Source organism: Bos indicus x Bos taurus, chromosome 7 (genome assembly GCF_003369695.1).
Source record: "Bos indicus x Bos taurus breed Angus x Brahman F1 hybrid chromosome 7, Bos_hybrid_MaternalHap_v2.0, whole genome shotgun sequence".
NCBI lineage: Eukaryota > Metazoa > Chordata > Mammalia > Artiodactyla > Bovidae > Bos > Bos indicus x Bos taurus.
Window position 1 is genome coordinate 49591090 of NC_040082.1, and position 16559 is coordinate 49607648.

Consider the following 16559-nt stretch of genomic DNA (forward strand, 5'->3'; position numbering starts at 1 on the left):
ACTTCCCTCTCCCTACTGGTAACCAGTGTATCTCCAGTTTGTCCTTCATATCTGTGAGTCTGCTGCTGCTGCTTTTAACATGTTCACTAGTTTGTTGCATTTCTTAGAGTCCATGTTTAAAAGACATCATATAGTATTTGCCTTTCTCTGACTGATTTCACTTAGCATAATACCATCCAAGTCAATCTATGTTGCTGCAAATATAAAATTTCATTCTTTTTTATGACTGGATATTACTCCGTTGGATGGATGGATGTGTGTATGTGTATATATGTATGTACACACACATATACACATACATACCACATCTTTATCCCTTCATCTGTTGACAGACACTGAGGTTGCTTCAATATCTTGACAACTGTAAATAGTGCTGCCAAGAACATTGGGATGCATGTGTCTTTTTGAATTAGTGTTTTTTCCCCAGATATATAACCAGGAGTGGAGTTTCTGGGTCATATGGTTCTGTTTTTAGTTTTATGAGAAATTGTCATACTGTTTTCCACAATGGCTGAACCAATTTACATTCCCACCAACAGTGTATGAGTTCCCTTCTCCCCACATTCTCATCAGCACTTTTTTCATGATGAAGGTCTTCCTGACGAGTGTGAGGTGATCTCTCATTGCGATTTTGATTTGCATCTCCCTGATGATTAGCAGTGTTAAGCATCTTTCCATGTTCCTGTTGGTAATCTGCGTTTCCTCTTTGGAAAAATGTCTATTCAGTTCTTCTGCTCATTTTTTAATCAAATTGTTCGCTTTTTTGCTTTTAGGCTGTTTTTTTTTTTTTTTTTTGATATTGTAGGAATAGTTTATATTTTTGGATACTAAACTTCTTATTGGACATGTCAATTGCAAATATTTTTTCTCATTCTATGGGTTGAATCTTTGGTTTGTCAATGGTTTCCTTTGCTGTGAAAAAGCTTTTCAGTTTAATTAGGTCCCATTTGTTTACTTTTGCTTTTCCTTCCTTTGCTTCAGAAGACAGATTCAAAAAAATATTGGAACAATTTATGTCAAAGAGTGTTCTGCCTACCTTTTCCTCCAGGAGATTTATGGTTTCTGGTCTTAGGTTTGTGTGTGCATGCTAAGTCGCTTCAGTAGTGTCTGACTCTTTGTGACCCTGTGGATTGTAGCCCATCAGGCTCCCCTGCCCGTGGGATTCTCTAGGCAAAGCCTTCTATCTCCTGCATTGGCAGGCAGGTTCTTTACCACTAGCACCACCTGGGAAGCCTTTAAAACTCTAGAATCTTAAAGAAATGCTGGTTCATTTGTTTTTAAATGGATGGTACACTGATGGTTGATATAAAAATGCTATGCTATTTAGATTTCTTTATATTTAAAGAATAATGAAACCATTTTATTTATTTTTATGATCATAATTATTTTTATTAAGCCAAAAACATAACAGAGCTTTACAGGGAGAACCCAACTACATTTAATTAAACATAAAAATATAGATTAAACAACAACAAAAGAAGCAGCCTATCACTGAAGACACATTAATACAAGAAAGTTACAAGGAACCCATTTAAGATTTTTGGAAGGTAACATTCTCAACAATATAAGTAATCTGGGTACCATGATGTAGAAGGAGGTAGTAATACTATTTGCAGAGTCCTTTCAATCTTTCAAGACTGGGTAAGTAAGTCAAGATGTCAGCTTAAAAATGTACAAGAAGGTAAACACTTTTCAGAATTCTTCTGGTAGGCACTCAGTGAAAAATGTTCAAAGATCTATAAAGTAGGGTTCTCAATCTTAACACTATTGACATTTGGGAGCAATAAATATAATAGGGGCTCTCCTGTGCATTTAAAGATATTTAACATAATCCCTGGTTTCTACTCAGTAGATCCCAGTAGCAGCCCCTCCTCCTCAGCTGTGACAAGCAGAACTATCTCCAGACATGGCCAAATATCCCCTGGGAGCAAAAGTGGCACCTGGTTGAAAAGCACTGTTGTGAAGCGGTCTTGGGGCTGGTCCATCTATTAGGTGATTAGACACATAATTAGAGCTACTACACACCTGGGTATAGTGTACCTGTTACACACTTAGGGCTTCAGCTCCAGAGGGTCTGGTCTCATCTCTCTCACTAATTGGTGATTGACCTTGAGCAGGTAACTTCACTTCTCTGTGCCTGTTTCCTCATCTGCTCAAAGAGAGTAATGGTAGTATCTACCTTATGGGTTATCACAGGGGCTGAGCCAGGACACGTGGAGTGCTGTGCTGCATTGCTCATGGCAGGCATGGTGTCAGGCTTTTCCTGTGATATAAAGAGACCTATGTATTTTGGCCTTTGTCCCCATTTCCCAACACAGATTCTAAAACCCTTGATAGTGATGAGTCATAGACTTGATAGGAGTGTCTTTGGTTCTAAGGGTTTCCCTGGTAGCTCAGCTGGTAAAGAATCCACCTGCAATGCAGGACACCCCAGTTCAATTCCTGGGTCGGGAAGATCCACTGGAGAAGGGATAGACTACCCACTCCAGTATTCTTGGGCTTCCCTGGTGGCTTAGCTGGTAAAGAATCTGCCTGCAATGCGGGAGACCTGGGTTCAATCCCTGGGTTGGGAAGATCCCCTGGAGAAGGGAAAGGCTACCCACTCCAGTATTCTGGCCTGGAGAATTCCATGGACTATACAGTCCACAGGGTCACAAAGAGTCGGACACGACTGGGCCACTTTCACTTTCTTTTGGCTCTAATGAGGCAACTCTTGGTGGAACCCTAGAGGGCTTCAGGATAGGTGCTGATCACTAGAAAGACAAAGATTTCATTAGAAGCTTGAAACTTTCAGCCCCAGCCCAACCTCTGGGGAGGGGAAGAGGACTGAAGACTGAGTCAGTCAGTGGCCAATGATTTAATAAACCATGTTTATGGGGCAAAATCTCCATAAAAACCTATGAAAAACAGTTTGAAGAGCCACTAAGTCAGTGAACACATCGACAGGCTGGGAGGGTGACATGTCTGAAAAGAGCGTGGAAGCTCTGTAGGCACTCCAAACCCCATACCTTGTCCTGTGCGTCTCTTCCATTTGGCTATTCCTAAGTTATATCCTATGGACTTCCCTGGTGGCTCAGACGGTAAAGCGTCTGTCTACAATGCAGGAGACCTGGGTTCGATCCCTGGATTGGGAAGATCCCCTGGAGAAGGAAATGGCAATCCACTCCAGTACTATTGCCTGGAAAATCTCATGGACAAAGGAGCCTGGTAGACTACAGTCCATGGGATCGCAAAGAGTCAGACATGACTGAGCAACTTCAGTTTCACTTTTCACTTTCAAGTTATATCCTATATGGTAAACTGGCAAAGAGAAGAGTTTTCCGAAGTTTTATGAGTTGTCCTAACAAGTTTTTAAACCTGGGGTTCATGAGAACCCCTTGCCTCTGTAGTCAAGTCAGAGGTGTGGTAGCCTGGGGCTCTGATACTTGCAACTGACTTCCAAGGTGAGGGCAGTCTTATTGGATTGAGCCCGCCAACCTGCAAAATCTGACGCTAGTCAAATGTTAAAAGTGAATTGTATTGAATCGAATTGAATCAGAGGACACCCAGTTGGTGACAGAATTGCTTGTTTTGAGGAAAAAACCCAGCACTTGCCTCCTCCGCTCTGATTATCTGGGAGGGCTCCGGTTGGTAACCTTCATCTTATTTGAGGTCCACACCTCAACCCTTGAGGTATCTTTTTTTTTTTCCTCCTCATCCTGAGGTATGTGGGCTCTTAGTTCCCTGACCAGGGATCAAACTCATGCCCCCTTCAGTGGAAGTCCCTGCAGAATCCTAAGCACTGGACCACTAGGGAAGTCCCAACCACATTTGAGTCTCCTGCTTTGCTGTCTCTTGGGTCACCCTAATGCAGTGTGCTTACTGTAGAACCAGGATGTGACAGTACCTTCAGAATCAGGGCATGACATCAGTGATGCCATCCAACCATCTCATCCTCTTTCGTCCCCTTCTCCTCCTGCCCTCAATCTTTCCCAGCATCAGGGTCTTTTCCAATGAGTCAGCTCTCTGCATCAGGTGGTCAAAGTATTGGAGTTTCAGCTTCAACATCAGTCCCTCCAATGAACACCCAGGACTGATCTCCTTTAGGATGGACTGGTTGGATCTCCTTGCAGTCCAAGGGACTCCCAAGAGTCTTCTCCAACACCACAGTTCAAAAGCATCAATTCTTTGGCACTCAGTTTTCTTTATAGTCCAACACTCACATCCATACATGACCAATGGAAAAACAATAGCCTTAAATAGACGGACTTTTGTTGGCAAAGTAATGTCTCTGCTTTATAATATGCTGTCTAGGATGGTCATAACTTTTCTTCCAAAGAGAAAGCATCCTTTAATTTCATGGCTGCAGTCACCATCGGCACTGATTTTGCAGCCCTCAAAAATAAACTCTGTTACTGTTTCCCCATCTATTTCCCATGAAGTGATGGGACCAGATGCCATGATCTAGTTTACTGAATGTTGAGCTTTAAGCCAACTTTTTCACTCTCCTCTCTCACTTTCATTAAAAGGCTCTTAAGTTCTTCACTTTCTGCCATAAGTGTGGTGTCACCTGCATATTGGAGGTTATAGATATTTCTCCCAGCAATCTTGATTCCAGCGTGTGCTTCATCCAGCCCAGAATTTCTCATGATATACTCTTTAAATAAGCAGGGTGACAATATACAGCCTTGACGTACTCCTTTCCTGATTTGGAAACAGTCTGTTGTTCCATGTCCAGTTCTAACTATTGCTTCCTGACCTGCATACAGATTTCTCAAGAGGAAGGTCAGGTGGTCTGGTATTCCCATCTCTTGAAGAATTTTCCACAATTTGTGGTGATCCACATAGTCAAAGGTTTTGGCATAGTCAATAAGCAGAAATAGATGTTTTTCTGGAACTCTCTTGCTTTTTTGATGATCCAGCAGATGTAGTGATGCTTCCTAAGGCCCACTTGACTTCACTTTTCAGGATGTCTGGCTCTAGGTGAGTGATCATACCATTGTGATTATCTGGGTCATGAAGATCTTTTTTGTACAGTTCTTCTGTGTATTCTTGCCACCTCTTCTTAATATCTTCTGCTTCTGTTAGGTCCATACCATTTCTGTCCTTTATTGAGCCCATCTTTGCATGAAATGTTCCCTTGGTATCTTTAATTTTCTTGAAGAGATCTCTAGTCTTTCCCATTCTATTGTTTTCCTCTATTTCTTTGCATTGATCATGAAGGAAGGCTTTCTTATCTCTCCTTGCTATTCTTTGGAACTCTGCATTCAAATGGGTATATCTTTCCTTTTCTCCTTTGCTTTTCACTTCTCTTCTTTTCACAGCTATTTGTAAAGCCCCCTCAGACAGCCATTTTGCCTTTTTGCATTTCTTTTTCTTGGGAATGGTCTTGATCCCTGTCTTCTGGACAATGTCACAAACCTCCATCCATAGTTCATCAGGCACTCTATCAGATCTAATCCCTTGAATCTATTTCTCACTTTCACTGTATAATCATAAGGGATTTGATTTAGGTCATACCTGAATGGTCTAGTGGTTTTCCCTACTTTCTTCAATTTAAGTCTGAATTTGGCAATAAGGAGTTCATGATCTGAGCCACAGTCAGCTCCCGGTCTTGTTTTTGCTGACTGTATAGAGCTTCTCCATCTTTGGCTGCAAAGAATATAATCAATCTGATTTCAGTATTGACCATATGGTGATTTACATGTGTAGAGTCTTCTCTTATATTGTTGGAAGAGGATGTTTGCTATGACCAGTGTGTTCTCTTGGCAAAACTCTGTTAGCCTTTACCTTGCTTCATTCTGTACTCCAAGGTCAAATTTGCCTGTTACTCCAGGTATTTCTTGACTTCCTACTTTTGCATTCAAGTCCCCTATAATGAAAAGGACATCTTTTTGGGGTGTTAGTTCTAGAAGGTCTTGTATGTCTTCATAGAACCATTCAACTTCAGCTTCTTCATCATTACTGGTCGGGGCATAGACTTAGATTGCCGTGATATTGAATGGTTTGCCTTGGAAATGGACAGAGATCATTCTGTCGTTTTTGAGATGGCATCCAAGTACTGCATTTTGGACTCTTCTGTTGACTATGATGGCTACTCCATTTCTTCTAAGGGATTCTTGCCCACAGCAGTAGATATAACGGTCATCTGAGTTAAATTCACCCATTCCAGTCCATTTTAGTTCACTCATTCCTAAAATGTCAATGTTCACTCTTGCCATCTTCTGTTTGACCACTTCCAATTTGCCTTGATTCATGGACCTAACATTCCAGGTTCCTATGCAATATTGCTCTTTACACCATTGGACTGTACTTCCATCACCAGTCACATCCACAACTGGGTGTTGTTTTTGCTTTGGCCCTGTCTCTTCTTTCTTTTTGGAGTTATTTCTCCAATGATCTCCAGTAGCATATTGAGCACCCACTGACCTGGGGAGTTCATCTTTCAGTGTCCTATCTTTTTGCCTTTTCATACTGTTCATGGGGTTCTCAAGGCAAGAATACTGAAGTGGTTTGCCATTGCCTTCTCCAGTGGACCACGTTTTGTCAGAACTCTCCACCATGACCCGTCCATCTTGGGTGGCCTTACGCAGCATGGCTCATAGTTTCATTGAGTTAAACAAGGCTGTGGTCCATGTGATCAGATTGGTTAGTTTTCTGTGATTGTGGTTTTCATGCTGTCTGCCCTCTGATAGAGAAGGATAAGAGGCTTATGGAAGCTTCCTGATGGTAGAGACTAATTGAGGGAGAAACTGGGTCTTGTTCTGATGGGCGTGGCCATGCTCAGTAAATCTTGAATCCAATTTTCTGTTGATGGATGGAGTTGTGTTCCCTCCCTGCTATTGACCTGGGTCCAAACTATGGTGGACTTCCCTGGTGGCTCAGCCAGTAAAGCATCTGCCTACAATGTGGGAGACCCGGGTTCAATCCCTGGGTTGGGAAGATCCTCTGGAGAAGGAAATGGCAACCCACTCCAGTACTCTTGCCTGGAAAATCCCATGGACGGAGAAGCCTGGTAGGCTACAGTCCATGGGGTCGCAAAGAGTCAGACATGACTGAGAGAGACACTTCACTTCAGTAAACTATGGTGGAGGTAATGAAGATAATGGCGAATAATATTTCCTGATAAATAGAAATTATAAGAATTCCAATTTTAGTACCCATAGATTGATATTCTTTAATAGAGGGTCACATTATGACATTTGTAGGTGGGTCATAGGTACTTTTTGCCTTAATTGCTTCTTCCTCCATTTAAATAAATAAAAATCATATTTCATGACTGTTAATATAAGTGCAAATATAATCCAGGCTTAATTCATTCTTCATATATTCACTATTACTATTTTTTTTAAATAAACTAAAATTTAAATATTTTCACAAGTGCCTAAAAGTATCCTGAACCCTACTTAGGCACTACCTTAGAGATAAGTGACCCTGTCATTTTCTTTTTTTTTTTCAGCAGCTCATCCTCCCCTTCCCCATCCACCCAACCATCTAGAAATGAATGTTAAGAATTTAGAATCTGCCCACACTCTGTCTGTGGAGTGTTTTTCTCTCAGGGCCACTCTTGAGGGTCACTTTTGAGACAGACCACATGTTGTCAATGGAATGTGTACCTCTCTAAATAAATCCACTTCTTACCTATCACTTTGTCTCTCACCAAATTCTTTCTCCATGAGACATAAAGAAGCTGAACTTCAGTAAGTCCTACCACCAGGAACTAAGGCCCCCACCCAGGTGAGGGGTGGAATGATAATGTGGACCCTCCTGACTCCAACCAAGTGAAACTTGGACTCAATCTTTGCTCCAATTCTGTGCTGAATTCTGCTCTACTCAAGCCCCCTCAGAAATACGCATGTATCTATAGTTTAAAATGCCCCCAATTTTGCTAGTTCAGGGAGACACGGCTTTGGGAAAAGATGCCCTGGTGTTCTCCTTACTTGTTGCAACTAATAAATCCTTCCTTCTCCACCCTTTTCCCCACCCGTTAAAAGAATTTTAAAAGTTTTTTGCATTTGAATCCAAAGGCAACCACTGTGCTAAACATGTTCTTCTAACATACATCCTGCAAATAATGGAATAGTGGCCAAGACTTTGTATATAGCTGTTGTCAAGCAGCAATTAAGAGCCACTTAAAACCCAGTGAGCTCATTACCTCGGCTCCAGCGTCCGCTGCTACCTGGAGTAAGGTGCTCTCTGTGTTCAAGAGGGTGGAACTTTGGGAAGGACCAGAGGAAAAGTATGAAAACCACGAAGACACCAAAAACACCGCAAACCGCACAATTCATAAACCACAATGGTGTGGGGCCTGTCGATTAAGAGCTACTTTAATGGTAAATGCCTACAGGGCTGCTCTCAGTCCTAAGTCCTCTGCAATCTCTCCAGGGCCTGACATGCAGTGAGCACTCAGCAAAGGTGTGCTGGGTGAGTTAACAACTTCCAACCCCACTCAAGCCCCAGGCCACGAAGCCCAGGCCTCAGCAGCGCATTTCTGGTGGCCAAGCACCAACTGATCTTATCTGTGGCTGCTTTCTCATTGCAATGATGAAACTGAGTAATGCAATCGAGTCCACATGCTCTGCAAAACCTAAAATATTTGCTATCTGGCCCTTTACAGAAAAAGTTGGTGCCTCCTGGTCTCATGTTTTACAAATTAAAAAAATGAGGCTCAGAGAGACAAAGTGACTTACCTAGTGTCTCATGGGCAATCGTGGAGCATCAACCAGGTCACCCTATCCCCCTCCCATACACCCACAGCTTTCCTTGGCTCCCTTCAAACTTCCCCTGCAGGCTACCCACTTCAGACCAAGGGTAATTCCAGGAAGAGTCTGAATGCCTCGCAAGGGTGCCTGGGATGCTTCCAGGGTCACGCTTCGAGCTAAGGGTCAAGGAGAAGCACTGCTGAGCATCCCAGCTGAGCAGAAGTAATGTTTGCTTTGGGCCTGGTGCGCAGGAGCCCATCCTGGTGCTTAATATGATGCAGGTGATAGTGATGAAGATAAGGCCCATGGTAGCACTTGTAAAATCATCCTATGTATTGGTCACAGTAACCCCTAGGACAGATATATTGCATTGAGCCCATGAAATTGCTGACTTTCAACTGCTTTTTTTTTTAACTTTTTTATATATAGCTGACGAACAATGTTGTGATAGTTTCAGGTGAACTGCAAAGGGACTCAGCCGTACATATCCATGTATCCATGCTCCCTCGAACTCCCATCCAGGCTGCCACATAACATTGAGCAGGGTTCCATGTGGTGTATATTAACAGTAGGTCCTTGTTGGTTATCCATTTTAAGTACAGCAGGATGTACATATCCATCCCAAACTCCTTAATTATCCTGTTCCCCATCCTTCCCCCTGGCAACCATAAGTTCACTAAGTCTACTACTCTCTGTTTTGTAAGTTCATTTGTATCATTTCTTTTTAGATTACACATATAAGGAATGCCATACGATATTTCTCCTCTGACTTACTTCTGTCAGTATGACGATCTCTAGGTCATCCATGTTGCTGCAATCGACTGTTTCTGACCCACAAAATCAGAATTTTGTACGACCCAACCTAATGTGATTATCTTGTTTCACCAAAGATCAGAGAGAGCCTCAAAGACATAAGTCACTTGTCCTGGATATGACAACCAAGGACAAGAGTGAGGATCTAATTGCTCGGTCTGACTCCAAAGCCTTGCACTGGATTTCATACTGTTTAACTTCACCGCCCTCGCCCCCCTCCCCCTGCAATTGATGACTCTCACCCACCTTGAGGATAAGGTTCAAATTTCTCCACAAGTCTTTAGGACTTACTCTAGCTCTCTTCTGCATAATAACCACGGGGTCCTCTTTCATCCTGACACTGCCGTCTTCCTCACTCTGCATGTCTAATCTATCCCCAAGCCATGCTGAGTTTATTTTTAAATGCCTGTCTGTCTGGATACTTCATTGTATTGCCACATCCATCTCTTGTCTGGACCCTTCAGTGGCTTCCTAACTGGGCTCCTGGGACCTCATCACTGAAACCACTGTGTTGTTCTCTGCAAAATGCAAATATGACCCCTCCCCCACTCTTCAGTGACTCTTCCTGTTGCTCTTAGTATGGAAATGTCCCCACACCTGGGTTTTGGGTCTACCCTGTTCATCTCAGGTCCCCTCAACCCCTCTTCCATCTGCTCCCTGAGCCCCTCCTTGCTTCCAGGCTTCCTTCCACAAAGGCCTTTGCGCTAGATGTTCTCTCTGCCTAGAATGTGTTTCCCCTCTGCTCCTTACGTGGCTCCCCACAGGCCTCTCTGGGTCCCTAATGCCTAGCATAGCATCTTGTTCACAGGCTTCTCTGGGTCCCTAATGCCTAGCATAGCATCTTGGCCAAGGAACACCTAAGGCCACAGTGCTGACGTGAATGTAATGCCTTGTCTTTAGGGCACGAAGCTTGGGACTGGCTTTTCTGGTGTCCAAGTGTCCCCCACCCCCAGCGCCCATCACATGCACATACCAAATATCTATCTATAAAACACTTAGGTGTTTCCCTAACTCCTGGGAGTAATTGTCACATGCTTTCTTCAGCCAGGGAAAGTAAACATCCAGAGCTCTCCTGAGTATGTGGACACTGACAGGTAACAAGGAACCAGTGACTCCTGGATGCACAACCAAACATTCATTTGCTTAATGTGTTTGACAGTAAACGTAGCATGTTGACACTTAACACTGAGCATCAGGCATGTGTTCTGATGTTATTACAAGGAATAAATGTTTTCCTATGGGACTTCTCTGTGGCTCATATGGTAAAGAATCTGCCTGTAATGCAGGAGACCCAGGTTCAGTCACTGGGTCAGGAAGATCCCCTGGAGAAGGGAACGGCAACCCACTCCAGTATTCTTGCCTGGAGAATCCCATGGACGGAGGAGCCTGGTGGGCTATAGTCCATGGGGTTGCAAAGAGTCAGACACAACTGCACGACTAACACTACCACTAAATGTTTTCCTAAGAAGATGTATGCATTCCTGAAAGCTTATTTACTCAAATAATTTTTTGAGTTTTTGAGGGTTTACTTAAAGATAGTTAAACTTGTTAATATTTCATAACTCTTAAGGCCTCCCAGACCAGCTTATGTAACCTATGCCAGATACAGCTGGTTCACTGTAAAATCATCCAAGTGCTATTTAGGTTCAGAGCCCCAAGCTTCTCCAACTGTCCCCCACAGTCTCTGCCCATCCTCTCACCAAGTGGGGTTGACTCTCCCACATGGGGTTGATCCCATGCTCTCCCGGCCAGGGAGCTCAGGCCCTCCTGCTGTCCTTCCTGAACTGCTGCAGCATCTCTCTTTCCTCCCTCCCTGCCTCCCTCCCTCTCTCTGTTCTATCTTACAGGTGCTGCCAAGCAGCTCTGATGAGTCATGATCCGACCCTGCAACGTCAATGCGCTCCCTGCTTATTGGATACACCTGCACTCCCCGGCATGGGATTGACACCCACAGCACATGACCCTGGATTCCCCTCCCAGACTTCACGCCGCTGTGCCCCATCTCTGAAATACCTTATCAAATTCTCTCCTCTTGCTCCAATTCTTTTCACATGTCCCTTCCCTTTCTGTCTTATGTCATACCTACCTGTGTAACAATACCTGTCTTACCTTCCTATTACTGTGAAAGTACTTTAAGAGTTTATCTTTTAATCCTTTCTTTCCTCAGTCTGTTCCTCTACTTTTTAACATAAGGCTTCCTCACAATGACCAGGGTCGTCCTTCTCCTTTCATCATTCATTACCTGCTGGGGCAAAAAGTAGTTCTCAGGAGAGGAGCAAAAAACTCTTAGATAATACAGTGATCTGTGGCCCTCCAGAGGCACAGTATGTCCATGTTATTAAAATTTCTCGGTGAAGTGGTTATAGGAAAGATGTATAAAAAGGTCCTTTGACAATAGATCAGGGAGGATAAAGAGAAAAAGGTTGAGAAATACGGTTCCATTCTAGTCAGAAGGAACTCTGAGGATGTGATGAGATTTAAATGAAATTGCTATTTATAAAATGCCTAGAACAGCGTGGGGCACATAATATATAGAAACCCAACATGTGTTCCTGATAATTGCCAGTTTATTGTGCACGTGGGCTTCCCTGGTGCCTCAGACAGTAAAGAATCTGCCTGCAATGCAGGAGACCCCAGTTTGATCCCTGGATTGGGAAGATATCCTGGAGAAGGGAATGTCAACCCACTCCAGTATTCTTGCCGGGAAAATTCCATGGACAGAGGAGCCTGGTAGGCTACAGGGTCACAAACAGACACGACTGACTCACACACACACGTTGTGCACATAATATATCTAGGCACCATGCTAAGATTTTTACACACATTATCTCATTGAATCTTGCACTCACTCCATGAAGAAAGTAGCAGTATTATTACAGACAAGGAAACTGTGGCCCAGAACTTAGTTTAATTGCTTAATGCCAAACTCCTAATAACTGACAAAGGCAGGATTTAAATCTGTTTGACTACAAAACCTGACCTTCAGATGCAGTTGGGCATTGACACCTCTGCTCACAATGGGATGAGGCCACCTACTAGTAGGGGCAGAAAAAGAAGAGATAGATGGAATCAATCAGATATACAGCACTGACTGCCTCTGGACTGATGGTTGGTGTCCTTGTGTGCAGGGCCATGATGATGACCGCCTGTGATCTCTCAGCCATCACCAAGCCTTGGGAGGTGCAGAGCAAGGTACGTACCCCTCCTGTCCTCCTGTCCTGAGAGGAGGAGCATCCCAGTCCTGGTGACAGCAGCTAATGCAGCTTGGATTCTCTAGCTGCTGAGGCAGCCCACTGCTCCATCATCCTCTGGCAAGATGTGGCAATCTCTTGTGATGACATATAGTGGGGTGGTAGGGCAGGATTGGGGTTTTTGTGCTGAGCTGGAAGCCCAAGAGGGATGGGAGCAAGGTGGGAGGACCGGGGCTGAGACCTGACTCCATGGAGGGTGTCTGCCTGTTGCAGGTGGCTCTGCTGGTTGCTGCTGAATTCTGGGAACAAGGTGACCTGGAGCGCACGGTGCTGCAACAGAATCCCATTGTGAGTAGAGAAGGGACCTCAGCCTGATACTGGGCGTGTGATCTTGTTCTGGTGGAGAGCAGTGACCTGGCCATGATGGAGAGATGTGCCCCTTCATCCTTGACACACAGATGTGTGACCTTACCACAGAGATGAGCTTCCCCTAACGCAGTGGTTCTCAAAGTGTGTTCCCTGGAGACCACATCAACCTTGTTACCTGGGTACACATTAGAGATGCAAATCCACAGACCACTCCACCCCCTCACCCCCCGTGCACACCCTGGACCTACCTGCACAGAAACTCTGGGGGTGGGTCCAGCAACATGCTCCCTACTAAAGTTTGGAGACCCTCCTCTAAGGTGTATCCTTGGCTCAGTCAGCTCAGTAGAGATGGCCAAAACTTAGATTTCCCTTTCAGTTCCGACAGTCTAGGAGTCTACCTCCCATGGCTCTGTGCTAACAGCACAGACCATGCAAGGGGAAGACCTGTCCAGCTGTGAATCTATCTATATTGAAAGTAAACTTGGCTGGAATGGTCCGCTGGCTCCCCACCAGACTCAGGGAGACCAGTGAGAGGGTTTTTGTTTTGGAAGAATGTTTCACTTCATAGGTAGGATGGGTTCCCTGCTGCATCAGCCCAAGAGGGGCCCAGTGCAATTAACTCTCTCTCCCCCTGACAGCCCATGATGGACAGAAACAAGGCGGATGAACTCCCTAAGCTTCAGGTCGGCTTCATCGACTTTGTTTGCACCTTTGTCTACAAGGTAGGTCCTTCGCTTTCTCAGGCCCAACAAAATGTCTCTGATGAGCCTGCTGCTGCTGCTGCTAAGTTGCTTCAGTCGCGTCCAACTCTGTGCGACCCCATAGACGGAAGCCCACCAGGCTCCCCCGTCCCTGGGACTCTCCAGGCAAGAACACTGGAGTGGGTTGCCATTTCCTTCTCCAGTGCATGGAAGTGGAAAGTGAAAGTGAAGTCGCTCAATCGTGTCCGACTCTTAGCGACCCCATGGACTGCAGCCTACCAGTCTCTGCCGTCCATGGGATTTCCAAGGCAAAAGTACTGGAGTGGGGTGCCATTGGGATTCCCAAATGATATCAGGAATAAAAAACCCTGGCAAGTGACCTGTGAGTACTACTTTACAAAATGCATCTCACCTCCAGTGGTGTTTGGTTGTCAGGACAGCCCCATAAGAGCTTCCGTGACTTTTCACCCAGGCCAGAGCCTGCAGCTTCACACATCCTAAGTGAAAGCTGCTCAGTCGTGTCCGACCCTTTGTGACCCCATGGACTCTACAGGCCATGGAATTCTCCAGGCCAGAATACTCGAGTGGGTAGCCTTTCCCTTCTCCAGGGAATCTTACCAACCCAGGGATCTAACCTAGGTCTCCCACATTGCAGGTGGATTCTTTACCAGATGAGCCACAAGGGAAACCCAAGAATACTGGAGTGGGTAGTCTATCCCTTCTCCAGTGAATCTTCCTGACCCAGGAATTGAACCTGGGTCTCCTGCATTGCAGGTGGATTCTTTACCAACTGAGCTATCAAGGAAGCCCAGAGTTGTTCAGTAAATTGTTGTGGGTCAAATGATGTATCATCTTTTCAGGCAGAGACATGGGGAGCATAGCAGATACATGTCCAGCTAACTTCCCCAGCTGGTGGGAATATGACAGGTCACAGTTACTCAATTGTCGAAAGATACTCTGAATTTTCTCTTTGAGCTCTGGCTCAACGTTAAAGTCTCCCTCTTGAGAAACCCGCCATGCCCCTATCCATATTATCTGTGCCACCATCCACCTCCCATTGGTTATTTTTATTTTGGCTATGTTACACGAGGAGACAGATGTCAGAGAGGAGAAATGACAGGGCCAGGACACAGCATCAGAGGGGGAGCCTGACCCTGTATTTGAGGGCTCTTTCTGCTGCGTGAGGGCTTTCCTGATAAACTCATTGGTAAAGAATCCACCTGCAATGCAGGAGACCCTGGTTCAATTCCTGGGTCAGGAAGATCCACTGGAGAAGGGATAGACTACCCACTCCAGTATTCTTGGGTTTCCCTTGTGGCTCATCTGGTGGAGAATCCACCTGCAATGCTGGAGACCTGGGTCTGATCTCTGGGTTGGAAAGATCCCCTGGAGAAGGGAAAGGCTACCCATTCAAGTATTCTGGCCTGGAGAATTCCATGGACTGCATAGTCCATGTGGTCACAAAGAGTCAGACACGACTAAGCGACTTTCACTTGAGCTGCAGCCCTTCTGCCCGCAGGGGGCGCACGAGTGCATCTCTGATATAACGCAGACTAACCAGGATCCTCCAAGCAGCAGGCCGGGGTAGCTGATGCTCTCTGTGATCATCAGTAATATACAAAACAGTGGGGACTGGGCTAAGAGCCTTACGTGCATTATCACAGCAACTCCATGAGGTACTGTTCCAATTTCATGGGGACCTGCCCAAGGTCACATGGCTGGTGGCAAAATTGATCTGAGCACAGCTAGCTCTGGCTGAACTCTGAAGTGGACCCTGGATGTGCCATTCTCACCTTATGCAAATCTCTGCCAATCTGCATCTCCATTTCTTCACCCAAAAATCTAGGAGTGAGGAGTCTCATTGTCCCACCTGGCAGTTTTCTGAGGACCAAAGGAGACACAGAGCATCATAAACTGTCACGCGCTGTGCTTAAAGGCATTATTTTTATTCTAGGGCTAAGAGACCTTTAGAATCCTTGTCGCATCTTTGTGCCCCAGACCTTGTATTGGGCCAAGGTCACCCCAGTGAATGAGCAGAGATGTGCCTGCCTCCCCAGTGCACAGATCCGGAGGCAGACTAGCAGAGGGAGTCACTACAGTGAAATGTGATGTGGGAATGTAAGGTTTGGAGAGCTGCTAATAGAGGACTCGACTTACCTTGGGGATCAGAAGAGGCTTCCGAGGGGAAGTGATGTCTGAGTAGAGCCCTCAAGGGAAAAGAGGGGGAAGTTAGAGAGTTCCAGCAAAGCAACGAGCTGGTGTGAGGCCCAGACAGAGATCTGGAATGTCCGGAGGGTTCCAGTTGGTGACGAGGAAGACCACTGGGTCTGGGAGCCTTGTGGAGTTAGTGTTCCATCCTGAAAGCCAGGTGGTGCCACAGGAGGGTATTACGCAAGTGAGGTATGGGACCTTGTGACTGAGGGCCCTACAGTGTCGTCTCCAACAGCACTGGGTGATGGAAGCGGCCACCCCCTGGGGACGCTCACTCCAGTGAGGGCATGACACACTGCGCCCTGCCCGGAGACCGGATCCCAGGGCTCTGTGCCTGTGCCAGAGGCTCTGTCTCTTGCAGGAATTCTCCCGTTTCCACGAGGAGATCACTCCCATGCTGGATGGGATTACCAACAACCGCAAGGAGTGGAAAGCGCTTGCTGATGAGTATGAGACCAAGATGAAGGGGCTGGAGGAGGAGAAGCAGAAACAGCAGGCAGCCAACCAAGGTTTGTGGAAGGGGGAGGATGGGGGGGTCCCAACCCCACACACACTGGGTGCTCACGACCACAGAGCCTTACACACGTAGGCCC

The 16559-nt window shown here is 45.5% G+C and overlaps 1 protein-coding gene across 2 annotated transcripts in view; it reads left to right on the forward strand.

Moving 5' to 3' along the window:
* Window positions 1–16559, forward strand: part of PDE6A (phosphodiesterase 6A) — a 124848-nt gene that overhangs the window by 106306 nt on the left and 1983 nt on the right. For both annotated transcript variants that reach the window (XM_027545981.1, XM_027545980.1), the window contains exons 18-21: window positions 12623–12686; window positions 12959–13033; window positions 13693–13776; window positions 16328–16475. In XM_027545981.1, coding sequence (XP_027401782.1) covers window positions 12623–12686; window positions 12959–13033; window positions 13693–13776; window positions 16328–16475 — 371 coding nt within the window. The remainder of the gene's footprint in view (window positions 1–12622; window positions 12687–12958; window positions 13034–13692; window positions 13777–16327; window positions 16476–16559) is intronic.